This window comes from Cervus elaphus, chromosome X (assembly GCF_910594005.1).
Source record: "Cervus elaphus chromosome X, mCerEla1.1, whole genome shotgun sequence".
Classification (NCBI taxonomy): Eukaryota; Metazoa; Chordata; class Mammalia; order Artiodactyla; family Cervidae; genus Cervus; species Cervus elaphus.
Genome location: NC_057848.1, coordinates 137,982,160 through 137,997,552, shown reverse-complemented (window position 1 = coordinate 137,997,552; position 15,393 = coordinate 137,982,160). Strand labels below are relative to the sequence as shown.

General features: G+C 46.6%; 1 protein-coding gene across 1 annotated transcript; it reads left to right on the top strand.

Annotated features, from left to right (window-relative positions):
* LOC122690501 lies at positions 1-11,115 on the top strand. The gene is made up of 2 exons (XM_043897443.1): positions 1-569; positions 10,241-11,115. Exons 1-2 carry the CDS (start codon positions 1-3, stop codon positions 10,959-10,961), a joined length of 1,290 nt encoding a protein of 429 aa, XP_043753378.1. The 3' UTR covers positions 10,962-11,115.
* The last annotated feature ends 4,278 nt before the right edge of the window (positions 11,116-15,393 follow it).

The window sequence follows — 15,393 nt, the reverse complement described above, 5'->3', positions numbered from 1 at the left end:
ATGTCGTCCGCAGTTGCCTCGCAGGCGCGCCAGCGCTACCACTATAAGTGCAACAGCCACACCGCCCTGGAGCTCCGTGCCTCCTTCCAGTGCCTGGCCAGGGCCTGCTCCCTGCACCACCACAACATGGCCTTGCAGCGCTTCTCCTGCGTCTTCCTGCTCTTCTCCCAGGAGCATAGTGAGACGACCGAGAGCCTGATGTTGCTGCAGAACTGGCGTGGGGGTAGCTTCTCCTTCCTGGACATGAGAAAGCCCGAGACCCAAGATTGGGAGAGTGGTCTTCAGGACATGCCGGAAGCACTGCACCTGGAGAAGTGCGTCCACCAGAGCCTCCTCGACCTGCACCAGCTGGCCATTAAGAGCTGCGACGCCGACCTGTGCCACTACCTGGGGACCGGCTACCCGGACCAGCAGGTCAAGTTCATCAAGGAGCTGGAGGACCATGTCAGCAGCCTGAGCAACAAAGGGTCCCTGGAAGGCGGCCTGGCAGAGTACTCTTTGAGAAGCTCACCCTGGGCCACGGCGACAAGGGGGACTGAGCCTGGACTGGACTTTCCCCCGAGACCTGGGTGAGTGCCCACGGTCACCCTGCCTGCCATGAAGTCTGCAGTATTGCCCTTGCAGAATAAGTTCACTTAAGTTTTCCTTCTTTCAGTGTTGCCAGTTCTTCCAGTAAACTAATTGCTTCCTAAAGAAATAAAGGTCCCTTGTTGATTCACGCGTGCAAACCCTTCACCTTTCACGTTTTAAAACAGGTATCTGGGAGTCTCTTGAGTTACCAAATGCCCTGTCCACAGGAAGCTCAGCATCTCCACAGAGGGAGGGAAGAAGGGGATGCATGGGACCCTGAACAATACAAAATGTACGTTCCCCTAATAAACAGTGTGGTATATGGGGTGGGTGTGGGTGAGGTGAGGCCCTGGTGAATGTGGGTGCCTGTGAATAGATGAGCTATAAAAATATGGCCTGAAAATCATGATTGGGGTTGATCTCCAGAAATAATGAAGCGAACGGGATTGGGGAGGGAATGAAATAAAGGGGTCTTCATTTTGTTTGAAGCAGAATTCTGGGTAGGAAGATGGGTGTCCGGGATGCTGGCACAGCAGAGTCCCTCGCTGACAAGCTCACCCTGGGCTACAGTGACAATCTAAGGGTAGCAGGGCTGGCTTTCCTAGAGACACATTTCCTGCGGTCACCACTGTTGAGCATGGATGTTGCCCTTACAAAACTTCCACGTGTGATTCTTTACTTGAACTGTACCACCCTGTGATAAAGTAGACTGGTACCACTCAAAATTTACCTCAAGTCTATTCAGGATGATTCTCTATAGCCTTTCTAGGATCAAAAATATAAGCTGATGAAGGAAGGTCAATTTGTGATAGTGAATATCAAGTAAACTGAATCCCCCTGGATAGGAAGTCAGTGGTACTGGCTGCATTGAACTACGTAGAGGGGGAAGAGTTGAAGCTGGGAGACCAGTTAATAGGTATCAGAGCTGGTCCAGGTGAAAGATAATGGTGGCTGAACTGGAGTGGAGGTTCAAGAAATGACGAGATGTAGACACACTGCAGATAGATTTGGATACATGAGCAAGGTTTCTTCATGGAGCAGAGAGGAAGAGGGAGATATGAAGAAAATAATCTCATTTCGCCTGGGTTGATGGTGGTGCCATTTGATCAATTTGGGGTCTTTTGCCAGGGACACAGCAGAGATGGAAGTTTGGAGAAGGCATGTCATGTCAAATCTGAGATGCATATTAGACATCCAAGTGGAACTGTCATGCAGGTAGCCAGAAAAATGAATCTGGAGTTCAGAGTGGATGTCAGCTTTAGAAACAGACCTATGGGAGACATCATGATGCCTATATAGGTTGTGTTGTGGTCATGGGAGTGGAAAACCTCAGTGGAGAGCGGACTGGGAGGATGGCAGAGCCCAAGCCCAGGGTAACTCACATGTAGAAGCAGGGCTGAGGTGATGAAACACCCAGAGGGGTGCTGACCTCACCTTGACCTTTAGCTCACTGCAGACTCTGCCCACACCCCGTGGCCCCAAATCAGCCTGTTCGGGACCTCTGTGTGGCCTCCTAGGGTATGCTTTCAGAATGGAGAGAAGACTGCACTTTTTATCCTTTTGTGACTATGCAGAAAGAAATTTTCCAGTTTAAAAAAAAAAAGATTTCTTAAGAAAATGATAGGGACTTCCCTGGTGGTCCAATGGTTAAGAAGCTGCCTTCCAACACATGGGGTATGTGTTTGATCTCTGGTCTTGGAACTATGATCCCACATGCCTCAGGAGAACTAAGGCCACATGGAGCAAAAATGCTGCACACAGCCCCCAAAATTATCAGTTCTTCTTTTCCTCTTCCCCTTTAAAAATTCAGCCTCTTGGTCAACTCTAGTTGATCTGATGAAATCTGTACACATGTTTCTGCCTGCTTGGACTTCAGTAGTTGGGGCACATGGGCTCAGCTGTTGTGGTTACCCGGCTTTAGAGCACAGGTTCAGTAGTTGTAATGCACAGGCTGAGGTGCTCTGCGAAATGTGGGATCTTCCCAGATCAGGGATCAAACCTAGGTCTCCTGCTTTGGCAGAAGGATTCTTTACCACTGAACCACCAGGGAAGCCTGAAGGTCCTTCTTACTCTCCTGTTTTGGAGAAACAGTTTGGTGTCATGGATTCTTCCCCACAGATGGCCTGGGTTCAAATCCCAGTCTAGCCACTTACTAAATTGAGGGAATTGGGGCATGTTATTTACCTTTTCTGTGCCTCAGTTTTCTCACCTGTAAAATAGGCATCATAAAACTATTGCTTAAAAGATTAGATGATTTAATATATTTTAAATGCTTAGAACAGTGGCTGGCACATAATAAGTACTTTGTGTAACCATCTTTTCTCATCATAACCATCCTCATCAACATACACTAGTTCTAAGTTCCTTTTTGGTGTGTATACTTTGGAGAAAATATTTTTTTAATCTTTCCTTTGCCACTGGGGGTCTCTTGCATTTTGACCAATCCTGTCACCCTTCTAATTAAAAGGGAAATATCCTTTGTAACTGCTTGATTGTCACTTGCTACTAGGAATCAGGAGGACACATTGCTCTTTTCACTGCTGCAGAATCAGGCCCAAGACTGAAGGCAAGTTTCTGGGTGACAAGTTTTCTTGGCAATGCATCTGCCACATTCTGTTTCGACTAGCTTTTCCTTTAAGTCGGCCCCCAGAACCCTTTTTGCTTCTTCTGCAACTCAGGTTGCCTGAGCCGCCTCTTTCCATCCTGAGCTATAAGTTCACTCCTCACAGGTGGGAAACATAAGAAGGATGTAGAGGTAACCCCAATCCCATCTATGACGGTGGGAGAGGAGTAAGTCAGGGTGTCTGGAATCGGAAGAGAAGACCACCTTAGGGCTGATAAAATAATCAAACTTGATAAATCACCATGCACTTTGCCATCGAGGGTCACAAGCTTTGCTGTACAGTGGAATTGTTTATAGAGCTTTTAAAATGCTGGCTGCCCCAGATACATCCCAGACCAATTACATGAGTCCCTTGGGCAGGATCCAGACATCCCAGGCAATTAAAGCCAGCACGAGCACCTTGCTCCTCAAACTGTGCTGTGGGAACCAGCAGTGGCCACTTCGCCTGACAGCCTGTTAGATACTCGGTAGTCCTAAATTTTAAGTGCTACCCCAGGTGTTGGTCCTCTATTGGACCAGAACCTGGTGGTTCGGAGTCGACAATGAGAGAGTGAAAGAAGGAAAGAGGCTAATATTCCCTGGGTTACGCAGCCAGCTTCTGCGCTCCAGGGAATCAACCAGAAACAGAGAGAGACAGAGAGAGAGAGAAAGAAGAAAGAAAGACACAGGGACCAAAGCTCTGATGGAGCAAAGGTGTTTTAATCAACATGGTGTGTGCATATATACTGTCTTACAAGGTAGTTATTCTCAGCAAAGATAAAGATTAAAATTCCAGACTTACAAAACACAAGGCGATCCCTATTAAAGAGAGAACAGGGTACTTATCACCATAATGAGAAACTAACAAAGGAAATGCCTGGATTCCTCAGCCCCGGGAAAGGCGAGCCTCTCCTCTTAATTCCTGAATAGGAATTAATAAGGGCCAAAGTTTTCCTGACAGATCTAAAACAGCCCACAGGAAGTCTCCTGTTCAATGCTTCCTGACACCCAGGCTTCCTGAAGCAGAATCAACATTTTAACAAGGTCCCAGGTGATGAATACGCACACTGGATTTTGAGAAGCATTCTTTAGCATCCTAGTTGTCAAACATGGCTCCATCTTGGAATCACGTGCAGCACCAGAAAATAATGCTGACGCCTCGAGATGAACTCAGCATACCCTCCTGTTAGGACTGAAGCAAACACAATAAAAACTTAATGTGTCTTCAAACGCAGTTATGCAAAGGGCCTTGGAAACCTCTTCTTGCACTTCATGTTTCACACACGGTGACACAGACACACCAACAGACACCCGCACACTTTACCCATTGTGTTTTATCACAGCTTCTGCACTTCACTTTTTCCCAGGTGATACAATCACCTCTTTCACCCTCCTCCTCACTGAGTAAGTTCTTCAAGGTGGCAAGTGAGATGGAGCCTGGACTCACAGGCCCCTCAGTGATAGGCAAGCCTGCCACTCAGCACCAGGGGAAAAACGATTAGGAGCCTCTGGCCAAATGGGCTCCAGTCTGGGAACTGCTGGGACAGCTTCCTTGGCAGCTGGGTGCCATGGTGGCTGTCAAGCTACCATTTCTGCCAACTATCTCTAAGGGAAGGTGTCCTTTTCGGTATTCCTTAAGTGAACCCTCAAACCCAAGCTGGTCATCCTGGAGATGGTCCATTCTCCTCTGTGGCTTCTCCAGGAAATTCTTACAGCCAAACTGTGGATAGTCACTGCCGCCTTTGCTCCAGAAATTAAACTAGGCTCCGGCTTCCTTTCTTATCCCTCTTAGACTATTTAGGGTGGGGGCAGGGAATGAGAGGAGGTCATTTTTTAAGACAGGACAATCCATAGACTGTTCTCAGCTCTTGGGTTTGAAACCTGGGATACTCACTAAGCCTTTGACTTAGAGGTTGTCTGATCTCTCTCTCCTCAAAACATCCATTCTCAGAAGGGCTGGCTAAACTTCAGAACCAGCACGAAAGTGGAGAGTGGTTGAGGGGCAAGTCTCTCGTGTGCCTCGATTTTTCCTACCAAGAAACAAAGTGTACTGTGAGCCCAGACTGGCAAACCCTGCTGCTTCCCTTCAGCACCCAGAAGGGCAATGTTTTTCCAGGTGCTGCCAAATGTCCCACATCACCCAGACCTCGCGTTTCTCAGAAGACTGCAGGTTGAGCCCCATACATGAAGGCTGGGAAGAGGCGGCAGGCATTTCCTACTGGCGCTTGTGCTGGGCCCTTCATGGTTTTGCTGGCATAAAAATCAACTAGCTTGAGTCATACAGTGGTGCAAAGTGATTCGCCAACATCAGAGCTCTGGCTTCAAGAAGGGCCTATCTTTCTTCAGAGGACATACTCCAAGATGGAGAACTCTTGGTGGTCCTCCCATTAGCTCTGCCTGGCACTGACGTTATCAACTCCCCTCAGATCAAGAGGAGGTTCACAATGTCTGACCTCAACTGTTTTTTTTTTTTTTAAGTTATTCTGCAGAATAGGAATTTGCAGAAGAGAAGGAAAGTATGGTTCAGGGGGAAGACTAAACCTCAGAAAAAGCCCGTCTCGACTGGGTTAGAGACTAATGATGATCCTGACTAAATCCATGTGGCTCTGCCTTCAGTGCCTCCCATGCTTTCCCACCATAAAAAGTGAGAACCCCTCCACAAAGTTCAGAGCTTCCATCAAAACTCCTCCGAAGGCCACATTTCCACCGGTACCCCTGTACCCTGCCTCACCAGAGAGGCCAGAGGGATTGGTCTCCCCATCCTTGAACCCATCAAGGAACTATATTTGGCACAGGGGGTACACAGCCTCAGGCAGGGCAATAACCAATGAAACAAGTTCCCAAAGCGCGAGATGATAGTGGTCAATCCAGGGCATTCGTACATGTACACTCTCCATTTTCTACCTCAGATCTTACATAATTGGGGGGGGGAAGCATACAAAGGGCACAGCTTTCTGTATCTGCCTGAATGCCCTATTCCCTTACGGGGGGAACATTTAACAAAGTTAAATGCCCAAGTGACTTTCTCACCAGAAAAAGGAGACACTAAAGAACTCCTAGGTCAAGCCTCCACCCTCCAAACTGTGCTATGACAATGGAGAGACAAACTTCAACCAGAAGTCCCTGGAGAAATTCTACAAAAGGTAAGAGCAGATGCTTGAGTTGAAGGGAGGAGAGGAAGAGCCAAGACCGCTGACCTAGTAGTAGGAAAATGCCAGCTCGGTGCCAAGTATCAGAACTGAAAAAGCAATAGCCTTTCAAGAGGCACGTGAAGTATAAAGCCTCTGACAACCATCTTTATTAAATGCCAAGTAATCCAAAGTTAGTAGTGTACTGTTAGTCACTCAGTCGTGTAAGACTCTGTGCAACCTTATGGACTGTAGCCCACTAGGCTGCTCTGTCCATGGGATTCTCCAGACAAGAATACTGCATTGGGTAGCCATTCTCTTCTCCAGGGGATCCTGCCGACCCAGGGATCAAACCCATGTCGCCCACCTTGCAGGCAAGTTCTTTAGCCTCTGAAGCACCAGGGAAGCCCTTTAAAGGCAATGGGCTCTCTGGAAGCAACAGCCAAATGATACTTGCCCTCCAGTATCAACATCAAATAGGGCTACAAGCCAATTGGCCCTATGATCGCTCCTACATAAAACCCATCTGGATATGGGGAATGTGCTCCCAGGATCTGTGCAGGGACTGCCCTCATGGTTGTGCCTAAGTAGCATCAATAGATCACCTCAGGCCTGGGATGTAAATGTGCCCAGAATATCCATGTGCTTTGGATGAGCTCTTCCAGGAAGGAAAGGACAGTCACTCATTCCACTGCTAAAGATGCCCCTGATGACCCCACAGAGCTCTCAACAGTTTGTTCCACAAGCAGCAGGCATCAGATATGCCCTGCAGTCCTCAAGGAAGCCTCTACGTTATATCAGGCCAGCCTATGCCCAGCCGACGACCAATACTGCATATCCACATGGGTTCCCACCCCTGGGTGGCCTCCACTCACTCCTCACTCGTGAGTGAGACAGACTCATCACTGGAGATGATACCGTCCCATGTGACATCATCCCAGGCCAGGAGTTCACCACCGGAGACACCTATGCCTCGTCCACTGGAGATGACACCCCAGAGCCATGGTACCATGTTGGAGATGTAGCTGCTCACCCAAATGGCTTGCTCCCCAGTTCACATTGTGGAACACTGCAACGGGGACTGAGACGTTCCTGAAACAATGGACTAAGTGCACTGCCCGATGGCACCGGAGGACGAGCCACTATGATGTGACCTGGCGGAACTTGCTGGATGTTGCCTGGGTGACCCAACCCTAGACCAAGAGGTCCTTCAGACTGTCAGTCCGTTCTCAGGCCAAAAGGACCACCCAGAAACAGACAGCGCCCCTGCCTACAGCACCTGAAGGCTGTTCAGGTCCTCACCTCCTAGATCTGCTGTCTCAGCATCACAGGCTGGGCTGTACTCTAAGCGCCTGAGTTGTTTTGTTTTGTTTGCCTGCACGGGGTCTTAGCTGTGGTATGTGGGATCTGGTTCCCCAACCAGGGACTGAACCCAGGCCCCCTGCACTGGGAGTTTGGAGTTGTAGCCACTGGACTACCAGGGAACAATGACCCTGAGTTTTTTTTTTTTTTTTTGTATGTTTGCTTTTAAATTTTTTTATTGTAACATAAGTGCCTGATCTTAAGCTGTTGATTGCTAAGGCATCCACATCCCAGACAGCTGTCTTAAATAAACACAGTGCCAGCTACCAGACTAAATGAAAGCCAGGCTTCCCCATCACAGAAGTTTAAAAAAGAAATCAAAATATCCATAGAAACGAATGAAAATTAAAACATAACAATCCAAACCTATGGGACACTGTAAAAGCAGTGCTAAGGGGAAGGTTCATAGCAATACAGGCTTACCTCAAGAAACAAAAAACAAGTCAAATAAATAACCTAACTCTACAGCTAAAGCAACTTGAAAAGGAAGAAATTATGAACCCCAAGGTTAGCAGAAGGAAAGGAATCTTAAAAATTAGGGCAGAAATAAATGCAAAAGAAGCAAAAGAGACCATAGCAAAAATTAAAACCAAAAGCTGGTTCTTTGAGAAGGTAAATAAAATTGACAAACCATTAGCCTGACTCATCAAGAAACAAAGGGAGAAAAATCAAATCAACAAAAAGAAATGAAAATAAAGAGATCACAACAGATAACACAGAAATACAAACGATCATAAGAGACTATTATCAGCAACTATATGCAAATAAAACGGACCACTTGGAAGCAATGGACAAATTCTTAGAAAAGTACAACTTTCCAAAATTGAACCAGGAAGAAATAGAAAATCTCAACAGACCCATCTCAAGCATGGAAATTGAAACTGTAATCAGAAATCTTCCAACGAACAAAAGTCCAGGACCAGACAGCTTCACAGCTGAATTCTACCAAAAATTTAGAGAAGAATTAACACCTATCCTACTCAAACTCTTTCAGAAAATTTCAGAGGAAGGTAAACTTCCAAACTCTTTCTATGAGGCCACCATCACCTTAATACCAAAACCTGACAAAGATGCCACGAAAAAAGACAACTATAGGCCAATATCACTGATGAACATAGATGCAAAAATCCTTAACAATATTCTAGCAAACAGAATCCAACAACATATTAAAAAGATCATACATCATGACCAAGTGGGCTTTACCCCAGGGATGCAAGGATACTTCAATATCCACAGCAATCAATATAATACACCACATTAACAAATTGAAAAATAAAAACCATATGATTATCTCAATAGATGCAGAGAAAGCATTTGACAAAATTCAACATCCATTTATGATAAAAAAAAAAACCCTACAGAAAGCAGGAATAGAAGGAACGTACCTCAACATAATAAAAGCTATAAATGACAAACCCTCAGCAAACATTATCCTCAATGATGAAAAACTGAAACCATTTCCCCTAAAGTCAGGAGAAAGAAAAGGGTGCCCACTCTCATCACTACTACTCAATATAGTTTTGGAAGTTTTGGCCACAGCAATCAGAGCAGAAAAAGAAATAAAAGGAATCCAGATTAGAAAGGAAGTAGTAAAACTCTCACTGTTTGCACCAGTTTCTTTTGTTTTAGAGATCACTGGATGACTAGGATAACTGACCATCTGACCACTTACTTGTTTTTCCCGGCTGACATTTTAATTCACGCTCATGTTTTAAATTCACCAAGAAAGACTCAATCTGTAACACGCTAGGCATCCCATCCTAGACCCCAATAAAAGCGCCCCAGGCTACACGTGTACTCACTTTCTACCCATGACCCGGCTGTGGAGTCCATGCATGCCGTCCATCCTCCAGGACCTGTGAGTAATGAGCCATGTTTTCATTTCAAAGTTCCCTAAGCGTTGTTACTGAGGCACCTCTTGCAATCATAATAAGAACCACCAGGCAGGGGAGGGAGGGTGAAATCACAATGAAAAAAGTGGAAGTGTTAGTCATTCAGCCCTGTCGGACTCTGTGCGACCCCACTGACTATAGCCGCCAGGCTCCTCCATCCAAGGGATTCTCCAGGCCAGAATACTGGAGTAGGTAGCCATTCCCTTCTCCAGAGGATCTTCCAGATGCACGGATCGAACCTGGGTCCTTTACTCACAAATATGTATGGACAAATGTCTACCAGATATTTGACTGAAGTGAAAGAGATCATGATGAATGAACAGAACTATTTTTGGAGAAAAAAAAATATACTACAGGAAACAGAAGAAACCATTACCAAAAAATTCCAAATTCATATTCTCAGAACTGTAAAGATGACAGTGGGCTTATAAAATGGGAACAGGGTGCTATAAAAGGGAGCAATTAGAGAATAAGAGAAAGTCCTTGGAAAAAAAGTATTACCGCAAATGGAAAACTTTGTAGATGCTAAGTACCCAGCTCAAAGCGTCTCTGCCTCATCCTGGCTTTGATAGACAGTGGTCTCGCCCCGCCCACAGATCCCGCCCACTCACGTGACCTCTTCCTTAACCAATCTCAAGCCTAGGCACTGGCCCCGCCCAATGGACGCCATTACCCCTCCGTCCCAGAGCCCGCACCCAGCCACCTGCCCTCTGGCTTGGAGCTCGCCTCCGGCCGCCCACACCGTTCACCATGGGAAGATTCCGAGGAGGCCGCTGGCGCCCGCGCCCCCGCCGATGCTGGGCCCACACTCGTGTCGTCCGAGCCGCCATTCCCTCGATATTGGAGTCTCCCGACATGGTGCCCACACCAACTTCGGAGGTGCGTCAGAACAACCGCCCTGAGTGTGAGGCCGCGGTCAACAGCTACGCCGCCCTGGAGTTCCACGCCTCCTTCCAGTGCCTGGCTGTGGCCTTCTACCTCAACCGTGATGACGTGGCCTTGAAGCATTTCTCCCGCTTCTTCCTGCTCCGCTCCCACCAGCACAGCAAGACAGCGGAGAGCCTGATGTTCCTGCAGAAAGAGCGTGGGGGCCATGTTTCTTTCCTCGACATCAGAAAGCCCGAGAGCCAAGAGTGGGAGAGCGGGCTCCAGGCCATGAAAGACACCCTGTACCTGGAGAAGTGCGTCAACCAGAGCCTGCTCGACCTGCACCAGCTGGCCACCGAGAGCTGCGACGCCGACCTGTGCCACTTCCTGGAGACCGGCTACCTGGACCAGCAGGTCAAGTTCATCAAGGAGCTGGAGGATCATGTCAGCAACCTGAGCAACGTGGGGTCAGCGGAAGGCGGCCTGGCAGACGACGTCCTTGACAAGCTCACCCTGGGCCACGACGACAAGGAGGACTGAGCCTGGACTGGACTTTCCCCCGAGTCCTGGGTGAGTGCCCACGGTCACCCTGCCTGCCATGAAGTCTGCAGTGTTGCCCTTGCAGAATAAGTTCACTTAAGTTTTCCTTCTTTCAGTGTTGCCAGTTCTTACAATAAATTGCTTCCGAAAGAAATAAAGGTCCCTTGTTGATTCATGCGTGCAACCCCTTAACGTTTCTAGTTGTAAAAAAGTATCCAGGAGTCTCTTGAGTTACCAAATGCCCTGTCCACAGGCAGCTCAAGATCTGCACAGAGGAAGGGAGAAGGGGTTCCATGGGACCTTGAAAAATACAAAATGCACCTTCCCCTAATAAACAATGTTGTATATGGGGTGGGTGTGGGTGAGGTGAGGCCCTGGTGAATGTGGGTGCCTGTGAATAGATGAGCTATAAAAATATGGCCTGAAAATCATGATTGGGGTTGATCTCCAGAAATAATGAAGCAAACGGGATTGGGGAGGGAATGAAATAAAGGGGTCTTCATTTTGTTTGAAGCAGACTTCTGTGTAGCAAGATGCGGGTCCTGGATGCTGGCGTAGCAGAGTTCCTCTCTGACGAGCTCACCCCGGGCTACAGTGACAATCAAAGTGTAGCAGGACTGGGTTTCCTAGAGACATAACTTCCTGTGGTCATCACTGTCTAGCATGGATACTACCCTTACAAAATATCCACGTGTGATTTTTTACTTGAACTGCACCACCCTGAGATAAAGTAACATGGTAGCACTCAAAATTTACTTCAATTCTATTGAGGGTGATTCTATACAGCCTTTGGAGGGTGAAAAATACAAGCTCATGAATGAAGGTAAATTTGTGATATTGAATATAAAGTAAAATGAATCCCCCTGAATATGAAGTCAGTGGTACTGGCTGCATTGAAGAATGTAGAGTGGGAAGGGTTGAAGCTGGAAAACCAGCTAGGAGGTATCACAGCTAGGAGCTGGTCTAGGTAAAAGACAATGGTGGTTGAACTGGAGTGGAGGATGCAGAGATGTAGACACACTGCAGATGGATTTGGATACATCAGCAAAGTTTCTCCGTGGACCAGAGAGGAAGAGGGAGATATGGAGAAAATAATCTCATTTCGCCTGGGTTGATGGTGGTGCCATTTGATCAATTTGGGGTCTTTTGCCAGGGACACAGCTGGGATGGGAGGTTGGAGAAGGCATGTCATGTCAAATCTGCAAGTGGAACTGTCATGCAGGTAGCCAGAAAAATGAATCTGGAGTTCAGAGTGGATGTCAGCTTTAGAAACAGACCTATGGGAGACATCATGATGCCTTATATAGTTTGTGTTGTGGTCATGGGAGTGGAAAACCTCAGTGGAGAGTGGACTGGGAGGATGGCAGAGCCCAAGTCCAGGGTAACTAACATGTAGAAGCAGAGCTGAGGTGATGAAACACCCAGAGGGGTGCTGGCCTCACCTTGACCTTTAGCTCACTGCAGACTGTGCCCACCTGTGCCCACACCCCGTGGCCCGAAATCAGCCTGTTCGTGACCTGTGTGGCCTCCTGGGGTCTGCTTTCAGAATGGGGAGAACACTGAACTTTTTATCCTTTTGTGACTATGCAGAAAGAAAATTTCCAGTTTCAGAAAGAAAAAGATTTCTTGAAAAAATGATAGGGACTTCTGTGGTGGTCCAGTGGTTAAGAAGCTGCCTTCCAACACTCGGGATATGGGTTCCCTCTCTGGTCCGGGAATTATGTTCCCACATGTCTCAGGAGAATTAAGGCCATGTGCAGCAACACAGACCCAGCACAGGCAAAGGAAAAAATCTATATTTTTTTCCTCTTCCCCTTTAAAAATTCAGCCTCTGGGTCAACTCTATTTGATCAGATGAAGTCTCTATTTATGTAAACCCTAATCTTGCCATTACCTAACAAAAACACTCAAAATATGTTTCTTCTGTGCCTCAGTATAGTTAATAAAGCAAAAGTTATAATTTTACAGATCTTGCCTGTCTTATGGTCCTTGATAAGACAGGGTCCTCAGATTGACACACAGTCAATCTGAGTCTCCCTAAAGTTTGCAAACTGCTTTGAATATTTACAAATATTCAAACATTTAAAAATATACCTCCCTGTAGCTCAGACGGTAAACAATCTGCCTGCAGTGTGGGAGACCTGGGTCTGATCCCTGGGTCAGAAAAATCCCCTGGAGAAAGGAATGGCAACCCACTCGAGTATTCTTGCCTGGAAAATCCATGGAGAGAGGAGCCTGGTGGGCTACAATCCATGGGATCGCAGAGAGTCGGACATGACTGAGCGACTAAGTCTTGCTTTGAATATTTACAAATATATAAACAAGCTTGGATACAAAGGAATTAACTTTCCCATTTCACCATGACTGCACTTGAATTTTTTTTTTAATGAGGATTAAGTCTCTCGAGTTAAATTTCCAGAAAATGTGCTTGTTGCTTTGTGCTTAGACAACCGGGGTCTTTTCACTGTTTCTTTCTCCGCTTACATTGAGGATCTCTCCTCTTTCTTTGATGGGCATTCCCTGGTGGCTCAGATGGAAAAGAATCTGCCTGCAATGCAGGAGACCCAGGTTTAGTCCCTGGGTCAGGGAGGTCCTGGGAGAAGGGAATGTCCACCCATTGCAGTCTTCTTGCCTGGAGAATTCCATGAACAGAGTAGCCTAGCGGGCTACAATTCATGGGGTCACAAAGGGTGGGATGCGACAGAGTAACTAACACTTTTATTTTCCTCTCTCTGACAATGTCTCAGATCCTACATACGTCATATGTCAATTCACTGTTCTCCTCTAGATAGAAGCAAGCACCAAGTGAGAAGCTGTTCATTTTTATAACTAGAAATTGACTTTTTGGTTGTGCTAGGGCTTCGTTACTGCACAGGCTTTTCTCTAGTTGCCGTACGTGGGTCTCTTACTGTGGTGGCTTCGCCTTTTGACACCATGGGATCGAGGTGCTTGGACTTCAGTAGTTGGGGCACATGGGCTCAGCAGTTGTGGTTCCCTGGCTCTAGAGCACAGGTTAAGTAGTTGTGATGCACAGCCTGAGGTGTTCTGCGAAATGTGGGATATTCCTAGATGAGGGATCAAACACAGGTCTCCTGCTTTGGCAGAAGGATTCTTTACTACTGAACCACCAGGGAAGCCTGAAGGTCCTTCTTACTCTCCTGTTTCAAAGAAAGAGTTTGGTGTCATGGATTCTTCCACATAGGTGGCATGTGTTCAAATCCCATTCTAGCCACTTACTAAACTGAGGGTATTGGGGAATGCTAATTGCCTTCTCTGTGCCTCTGTTTTCTCATTTGTAAAATAAGGAGAAAAAAAACTGCTGCTTAAAAGATAGTTCGTTTATTATATTGTAAATGTTTAACTTTAAACATACTAAAAATTAGTATCTTTTAAATTGCCCTCAGGCAGGGCAGTATCAAATGAAAGAAGTGCCCAAAGTGCTAGATGACCAAGGTCAACCCAGGGCATTCGTACATATACAGTCTCCATTTTCTACCGCAGATCTTATATAATAGGGTGGGAAAAAAAGCATATGTAGGGCACAGCTTTCTGTATCTGCCTGAATGCCCTATTCCTTTACTGGGGGAAAATCTAACAAAGTTAAATGCACAAGTGACTTTCTCAGCAGAAACAGTAGATGCTAAAGTACTCCTAGGTCAAACCTGCACCCTCCAAGAGGTGCTATGACAATGGAGAGACAAACTTCAACCAGAAGTCCCTGAAGAAATTCTACAAAAGTTAAGAGAGGATGCTTGAGTTGAGGACAGGCCAGGAAGAGCCAAGACCGCTGACCCAGGAGTAGGAAAACTGCAGCCTGGTGCCAAGTATCGGAACTGAAAAAGCAATAGCCTTTAAAGAGGCAGGTGAAGTATAAATCCTCTGAAAACCACCTTTCTTATATGCCATTTAATCCAACCTCGGTAGTGTAGTATTAGTCATTCAGTCATGTCGGACTCTTTACGACCTAAGGGACTGTAGCCCACCAGCCTCCTCTGTCCATGGGATTCTCCATGCAACGATACTGGAGTGGGTAGACATTCCCTTCTCCAGAAGATCTTCCTTACCCAGGGATCGAACCTGGGTCTCCTGCATTGCAGGCACATTCTCTACCATCTGAGGTACCAGGGAAGCCCCTTATCAAACTTACCAGTATCAATAAAATACTCCAATAGTGCCGCTATAAAAGCCAGGGGCCAGAGATTATTGTTTGCATGGGATCTGAGACCCACTGACTAAATTGTACACGACATATGTCCCATAGTGCCAAATCCTTATACTTTTGCTTACAATCTTATCCAGAGACTTTTGCCGATTTACAATTCTGGACCTAAAAGATCCCTTTTACTGTATACCACTCAGTCCTGAGGCCGAGGAGCTATTGCCTTTGAATGAGATGATCCAGAAACTAATATGAAACAACCCTGTTGTTGGA